Here is an 8,404-nt window from a genome sequence, read left to right as displayed (position 1 = left end):
TTGCACGTAGCTCTCTCTCTCTCTCTCTCTATCTGGTCCTGGACCGGTCCATGTCCTCTCCCCGGGTCGGTGAAGCTGAAGGAGGCCGCTACCTGCAGCACCTGCTGCCGTTAGCATCGTTAGCACTGCTGGGCTCCTCCGGTTCTTCTTATATTCTTCGCTGAAATATCCGACATGGAAGCAGAGTCTCAACAATTTATCCATTTACGACCGTCATTTGTTTTATTTAAACTAGTAGTAGCTCATACATGCTAATGCTACAACACCTGTTAGCTTCTCTGGTTCCACATTCAAGTTACCTGGTGACGCAGCTACGTTGACCTCTGACCTTTCCAGTCAAGTCGTCATTAGTTTTCGCAGCCAGTAAACAAAAAAAAAACGCCCCACACTTTTTAAAGGGAAAATATAGCCTACAAATTAATAATTGGTGTTTGTTTATAGGCCTATATTTCAAACTGTATGCAAGCTGGACCATTGAGTAAGGTCACGAGAATGGTTGTGGGCGGAGCCTGTCCTCGAAAGCCCGCCCACAGCGACAGGTAGCCTATCATATAATAGTAATAATAATAGACTACTAATAGTAATACATTTTATTTGTAAGCGGTTTTACAAATGCTCAGACACTTTACACTTTAAAAAAATATAAAATTGAGCTTAGTCAGAATAAAATAAAACTTACAAACAGTAGGCCTAGCATATAAAACACACAAACCTATTAAAAACTAATGATAAGAATGCAAAAATGCACATAAAACCAATCAGACCTGAATCCGTGCAGCTGAAGCTTTACTCCACAGCTATAGCACAGGAAGTGGATAAAGTGGAGGAACTCTGTGCAGTGGAGATGTTGTAGGGGAATTTGAACTGACCACTGACTGCAGAGATAATAATGATGATAATAAAATGCCGTTTAACACAATGAGATTACTGTCAAAGCAGTGCACAGATCCCCCCAGACACAGTGTGGGCATGTTAACACTGATATGAGCGGCTCTGGCCGGCGTCTCACTGAAGCTGTGCCGCTTGGTCTTTGCCTCGCGCAATTACGCCTCCCGCGGAGCTCTATGCAAGCGTTAAACGAAACATTAGCACCTCATTTAAAAAATAAAACAGCTTTTTCACAAGGACAGACAGCTCCCTGGGTAGTCTTATCATGCGCAAATTAGCCAATTTACCAAACTGGCCTCTCTCTCTTCTCTCTCTCTCTCAAACACACACACACACTGAGCTAGACACATCCTCAAGTGTGTGTATATGTTTCTATTGTTGTGACATTATCAAAAAAAATTGTGTGCCAGAGGAAGTTACAAGAGCAGCTGGATGTTGCAGTGATAGTGGCCCTGCTTCATGTAACTTATATTATCATGATTAGCTATAATGTGAAAAATGACTGTGATGCTCTTTGAAATGTGTTTTTTTTTTTTTTTTTGGAAAGTCATCACTGGGTTTTTTATAGTTTATTTAAGACCAGTCGTGGCTCTGGGCTTCACATAAAAGCATAAAGACAGAACCTATAATCTGAACTTTTATGAAAACTGAGTGTTTTGGCAGGGGGAAGATGTAGAAATGTGCTTATTTCCTTTAAACGTGTGGTTATTGAATGTGAGTGGTGATCAGCTGCAGGCAGCTCTGTGCAGCCTGCATCACCGTCCTGGCTCCCGGTGCCCACAGACACTGGCTCGACCAGAAATGATCGCAGCTATATAACAAAACATTTTTAGGGGATAAAGTTGATTGACACATGGAGGGGAGCCCCGCCCCCTCCGCTCCGTGATTGGACGAGCGGCTCCGGAGGTGTAGCCAGCGCCGCTGTGGTATATATGGGCACCGCTTCGTCTCCATGCTGATGATTTGTATGGGAACCAGGACTAAGGTGGGACGAGCCGACTGAATGTAGTCGTTGTGTTGTGGAGAAAAGAAAAGAAGGAAAGGCCCCCACGTTTTTTCCACTGGAATCGATCGGACAGCAACACTCTGGTTTTCTGACATCGGGCTGTGAGAGGAGACTGAGCGCAGCCTCCACAAGAAGGTGGATTCTTCTCTCAGCCATCTTGACTGCTGCTCGCCGCCCTGAAGGCTGTTTTCTCCTCTCCTCCTCCTCCTCCTCCTCTCCTCCTCCTCCTTCAGCCGAAAGTAAACACGGCTTGCACATTGCTTGCAACTCCGTGCAAGATCCCGAGAGAAGCGGGATGGGCTCGCCGCGCAGCGTCTGACCGGAGCGGAGCCAAACGCAGACGCGGCTGCGAGGATTTATTGCTGTTTGTGCCATCGCAGAAGAGGGGGGGACACGACGCGCCGGAGAGATGGACCTGTGTGGGATTTACCTGCTCCTCTCCCTCGCTCTCCTGCCCCGATCCAGCTGCACCACGGCCAAGGAGATCACCTGCCAGGAGATAGCCGTGCCCCTGTGCAAGGGGATCGGCTACAACTACACCTACATGCCCAACCAGTTCAACCACGACACGCAGGACGAGGCGGGACTGGAGGTGCACCAGTTCTGGCCTCTGGTGGAGATCCAGTGTTCGCCGGACCTGAAGTTCTTCCTGTGCAGCATGTACACCCCGATCTGCCTGGAGGACTACAAAAAACCTCTCCCCCCGTGCCGGAGCGTGTGTGAGAGAGCCCGGGCCGGCTGTGCTCCTCTCATGAGGCAGTACGGCTTCCCCTGGCCGGACAGGATGAAGTGTGACCTGCTGCCGGTGCAGGGCAACCCCGACACTCTGTGCATGGACTACAACAGGACCGACTCTACCACGGTGTCTCCGGTGCTTTCTAAACCCACCAACCACCCGGGAAAAGGCTACAACCCGTCCAAGACCAAACCCAGCGGCGGCGGCGGCAGCAGACCCGGCACCTCTATGATCCACAAGCCGCATCCTGCGCCGTGCGAGCCGGGGTGCAAGTGTCTGGAGCCCATGGTGCCGGTGAACACGGACCGACACCCGCTTTACAACCGGGTCAAGACGGGACAGATCACCAACTGCGCCATGCCGTGCCACAACCCGTACTTTACGCACGACGAGCGAGCGTTCACCGCCTTCTGGATCGGACTGTGGTCGGTGCTGTGCTTCGTGTCAACTTTCGCCACCGTCGCCACTTTCCTCATCGACATGGAGCGCTTCAAGTACCCGGAGAGACCCATCATCTTCCTCTCGGCCTGCTACATGTTCGTGTCCGTGGGCTACATCGTCAGACTCATCGCGGGACACGAGAAAGTGGCGTGCAACCGCGAGTTCGACGTGGAGCACATCCACTACGAGACCACCGGCCCCGCGCTGTGCACCGTGGTCTTCCTCCTCATCTACTTCTTCGGCATGGCCAGCTCCATCTGGTGGGTCATCCTGTCCCTCACCTGGTTCCTCGCGGCCGGGATGAAGTGGGGCAACGAGGCGATCGCCAGCTACTCCCAGTACTTCCACCTGGCCGCCTGGCTCATCCCCAGCATGAAGTCCATCGCGGTGCTGGCGCTGAGCTCCGTGGACGGGGACTCGGTGGCCGGGATCTGCTACGTGGGGAACCAGAACTTGGACAATCTGCGGGGCTTCGTCCTGGCTCCACTTGTGATTTATTTATTCATAGGCACTATGTTCCTCCTGGCAGGATTTGTGTCCCTGTTCAGGATCCGCAGCGTCATTAAACAAGGAGGCACCAAGACGGACAAGCTGGAGAAGCTGATGATCAGAATCGGCATCTTCACGGTGCTCTACACGGTGCCTGCGACTATTATAGTGGCCTGTTACTTTTACGAGCAGCACAACAGGCAGACATGGGAGATCACACACAACTGCTCCAACTGTTTATTAGAGAGGGACCGCAGGAGCCCGGACTATGCAGTTTTTATGTTAAAGTACTTCATGTGCCTTCTGGTGGGCATCACGTCCGGAGTGTGGATCTGGTCCGGGAAAACTCTGGACTCGTGGAGGACTTTCTGCACCCGGTGCTGCTGGGGCAGTAAAGGCACCAGCGGCTCCATGTACAGCGACGTGAGCACCGGACTGACGTGGAGGTCAGGCACGGCCAGCTCCGTGTCGTGCCCCAAGCAGATGCCATTGTCCCAGGTTTGAATGAGAGAGAGAAAACAAAACAAAAGCAGCTGATGAGGACTGCTAATTGTTTGGGAGATAACCCATCACTCCCTGTCTTAAGCAATTTGCATAGTAATGAACTGCTGCTGAGGTGTCTCCCTCCTTGCCCCCACCCCCCAAACACCACTCACTCACTCACTCACATCGCTGTGGGGAGAATTGGCTGAAAACAATGTACCTGGCATTCACACAGGTTAATTCCTCCCTGTTTATATGTATTAGAGGTGCAGGCTGAGGCTTTTTATGCAATCTGGGCATTACTTGTTGTAGGCAGAGAGACAGTTTTCTTCTTCCTAGCTCCATACAAAGAGCATTTGGCTTCTTTTTTTATTTTTTATTTTATTTTTTTATTTTATCACCATCTTATCTCCATAGTGCCAGATAACATTGTATAATTCAGTCACATCAAAGATAGTTTTAAATTAAGCCTTAATAGTGCCCAAGTATTTTCTACGGGTCCTTCATTTTGTAATTTCAAATGTATTTATATATATAAATATATATAAAAAAAGTTATGTAAAAAACAACTTGTACATTTTGTGTATAAAAAGAAAACTTTATAAGCTATTGTAAATTTGTACAAAGTGTAGATGTCTCTTTTTGTGAGAAAGCAAATATGACCTTTATTTTGACAATAAAACATCTGATAAATCCTACGACCGGTGTAACTGCTCCAGTGTTTTCCCATGCAGGCGAGGGAGGCTCTTCTTCGTCCTCTACTTCTTCTACTTCAGCTTCCCTCAGCCCCATGATCCAGGCATACTTTGTGGTTCCTTGTGGTCACCGTGTTGAGGATGGCAGCAGCAATAGCAGCTTTTTGAGAGGAAGCCCTTTTAACCATCAGAGACTGGTAATTAGAGGCAGGGGTTGAGTTGGAGCATCTCCATAATTGTTAAAGTCCTCTTCACATGCCTGCCGAAGCCCCGCTTTCTTAATTTAGTAAAAGAGGGAGTGGGTGAATGGAGGGGGGGGGGGGGTATAAATGCAGGGAAGGGACCCTTTTCATCTGCAGAAACTTTGATCTTTCTTTTTTTAACGGCCTAGAATAAAGGTGGTGTGTATTAGGAGTGTCTGTCTGATGTGCCAAGGTTCCCCCTAAACGTCCCCATTTGGATGCTTTGATGGACGTCCTACAATTGAAAGAACATTTTTTGGAAGCCCCCTCTCTCTCTCTCACTCTTTTTTTCAGGTTTGTTAGAGCTGAAACCTGCCAGAGCCCCCACGTCTTGTGTTTGGATTTTTTTTTTCTAGCAGAGCCTGAATTGAAACATCTTCTCTCCTCAGCTCAAGCTGTGTCAGCGAGTGCAGGGGCCTTGACATGAATGATATTGAAATAGCAATGAAAGCCCCACAGGTGGTCTGTTCACATGATCTCACATCTTAGGGCCCCTAATCGAGGCATTTTTTTTTTTTTTTTTGCCACAAATGTATCAGGTTTGGTCCCAATTAACCCAATGCGCTGGCATAAGATGATACACTGTAAACAAGCGTAGAAATGCCTTTGATTTACTGGTCAATGGTGACGGTGGGCTTTGTAGTGTCTGCTCTTTGTTCCCCGGCGCTTTATTCCTTCACACTCAGGCTGCAGATGTGAAACCTGAATGCTTCTTTTCAGCAAAAGTGCAGAGACATGCATCTGTTGGGAGCCGCAGAAATCTCACATCAGTGTTTGTCAGTGGAGAACACAGATGAACAAGTTCTGAACAGTTTGATTGTTGGTGTGAAGATGGTAGAGAAAGTTTGAAAGTTTTAAAAACTTGCAGCATGAGGGTGAAATTGATCTTTATAAGTCTGTGCTCTGGAACATTTGGTGGTGTGAGTCACATTTTCACTCTTGTTGTTTAGCTGCTTGTTTTTTTTCTCTGGTGTTTACCCCCCAAACACTTCAGACAGGCCAAACTTCAGCTGCTCAGCTCCCACCGTCAGACATTAATGTGCAGCTCCATCTACTGGTGACAGCAGCGCTTCACAGCCTCCACACGCCTCCAGACTCAGCTTCTCCATGTGAAATCTTTGCTCTCAAGGATGTAAAAAAATTCCAGCAGTGATCCAGGAGAATCCACAGGTCTCCGAAGTCTGTTCAAGGGAAGAAGTTGAAAACAGTACAAGGTTTTTCCCAGGTCTCACTGCAGGGCTGTCGACCTGTATGGAAAGCAACGGATGGAAAGGTTTGAGGAGTCTCAGGTTAGTAAGCAGGAGTTAATGTAAAAAAGTGACATCTATAAACAAAAATACATACGATAAAGATGCCAAATTAATGAATGAAATCATCTTTAAAAGTGGGAAAATCTAAACCCTACAGTGTCATACCAGGATGACCAGTTTTACCACAGTCTCTACCAAACTGGAAGCTGCTCAGGTGAGTTTAGGACAAGCTGAACAGATATAGCCTAAAACATCAAATCATCCAAACACATGACTCAAGTATATCAGTGAACTATTGGTCCAAAGCTATTGTATCCTAACTGTTTGAGACCTTTAAACAAAACTTAATTAATTAATTAAACAAACTGATGTTATAATTGCGTCACATGGATGATGAATTTGACTGAAATTGTGATGTTGGGAAGAGTGAAATGGAAGAAGAACAACTATTTCACTCTCATATTCTTCTACAACATGAGAAGTATGATGGATTCACCATGAACACAATCAAATGTCCTCATGTTGCTGTGACTCCCCCTCATGTTCACACTGAAACACATTTATATGTGCAGTATACGATGGGTCATTTCAGTGTCAGGAAGATTTTGTTTCGCAAAACAAATACAATCTATACATACGTTTGATATATTATTTAAGCCACTGAGTGATTGAGTATTTCAGGTTTTAAGCAGTTTGTGTGTCGACTAAATTGTAGTCCATGTTTCCCAGCAGGCGTCTGCCGTCTCACGCAGCTACCTGGCCCCACAGACCCAACTGTCCGGCCACTTTAAAGAGCAGCATGTCCAGGCTTGGCTCTTTAACATAAACATTGTAATTAACAGCCCATTTCCTCCACTCATTTAAGTGCTTTTTACAGGGGAAAGTATGAGAGCGTCGTTAAGTAGTGCTTCACACAGACAGGGGCAGGGCCGAGGCTGTAGCTGCCTATTAGCTGCTAACAGCTCAGGTCAAGTCTTAGTTTATGGTCTGGATTTATTAGGACGTGTTTTCATGGGCATGTTTCTGATCCGATCTTGTTGGGGCCCACTCAAGTGACCTGTAGCAAACACATTAACATCAGTACAGAACTGTAAGCAAATCTGATCAGATCAAGACCAATTCTTTGATTAATTCATCTTCTTTCCTCATCAGTCTGTGCATCCAGGTAATAGAGCCTCAGTGGTGGAGCCAGGAGCAGCAACCTGACATCACTGCCTATCAATTATTGATAACAGTGTTTGATGATACAGACACACAGGAGGGTGATCGACTGTTTGTGTGATGTACTTGGATATTTTTCACCTCCTCATTCATGACAAGAGATATTACAGAATTTTATGATCTGCAGTACAAATTTATCAGCTCATGTTTTGGATGACAAAACGAGTTATAAGTCAAGTTTTTTTTTTATATCTGTGCACTTTAACCTCAGTGTTTTCATCTAAATTGTAGTTTAACATGCGATTACATGCAGCTTTGGTCGGTCGGTATCACCTCTCTTTGTTTTCCAGACAGCATTTGAGCGTGGACGATGAGCAACAGTATTAAAAGTGCAGAGTTTCCGCGGCTGGGCTCTTATGTGCATAAAGCATGACAGTGACCTCGGCTTGCAGTGACCCATTTAGATTCATGTTAAAGCTCCTGACCCCCCAGCTCAGGCACATTATTCCCTGCTGGCCATTTGAGACGCCAGATGTTGGAAAATCGAGGAGCTCAGCATTTCTGAGCCCTGTTATAGTTTCTCAGGGAGGTGGACGTCGCTCATGCTGATACAGTTTGTTTTTGACGTTAAAAAACAAGTTTAAGAAGCTGGATATTGTCTTTAGAGAAATTTATGCTGCATGTCTGTGTTTGTTAAGGCCGAATTAAAAGTGGAATAAAGATTAAATACAAAGTTAATGTCACTGTCAGTGATGCAGTTTGCTCCACTCCAGCACCACGACTGAGTGGAACAAAGATAGCAGCATAAATGGCCCGGCTCCCCATTGGCACGGTAACAATGGCTCCGTGGTTTAGTAGTCCTTACAGTGCACCCCTGCTGCCTCCTCCAATCCCAGGACCCCCACCTCCACTCTCGCTCACAGCAGCAGAACACTGTGTTCCCTCCGTCCCTCACTGACTGACTGACATGTACAACAAAAGGGAAAACCTTCTTTCATCTGAAGCGCCAAGTG

The 8,404-nt window shown here is 46.8% G+C and overlaps 1 protein-coding gene across 1 annotated transcript; it reads left to right on the top strand.

The window, feature by feature from the left end:
* The first annotated feature begins 1,849 nt into the window (after positions 1-1,849).
* Positions 1,850-4,070, top strand: fzd8a (frizzled class receptor 8a). Its single transcript, XM_085763205.1, has one exon. The coding sequence runs from the start codon at positions 2,304-2,306 to the stop codon at positions 4,062-4,064; it is 1,761 nt and encodes a 586-aa protein (XP_085619331.1). The 5' UTR covers positions 1,850-2,303; the 3' UTR covers positions 4,065-4,070.
* Positions 4,071-8,404: the final 4,334 nt, after the last annotated feature.

The sequence above is a fragment of the Trachurus japonicus genome, chromosome 20 (genome assembly GCF_045865225.1).
Source record: "Trachurus japonicus isolate A0001 chromosome 20, Traja_1.0".
NCBI lineage: Eukaryota > Metazoa > Chordata > Actinopteri > Carangiformes > Carangidae > Trachurus > Trachurus japonicus.
The sequence above is the reverse complement of the archived record's forward strand: the minus strand, read 5'-3'. Positions and strand labels throughout refer to the sequence as shown.

What these genes read in the sequence shown, in the direction of transcription:
- fzd8a (XM_085763205.1), top strand. Translation starts at nt 2,304, where the DNA reads ATGGACCTGTGTGGGATTTACCTGCTCCTCTCCCTCGCTCTCCTGCCC.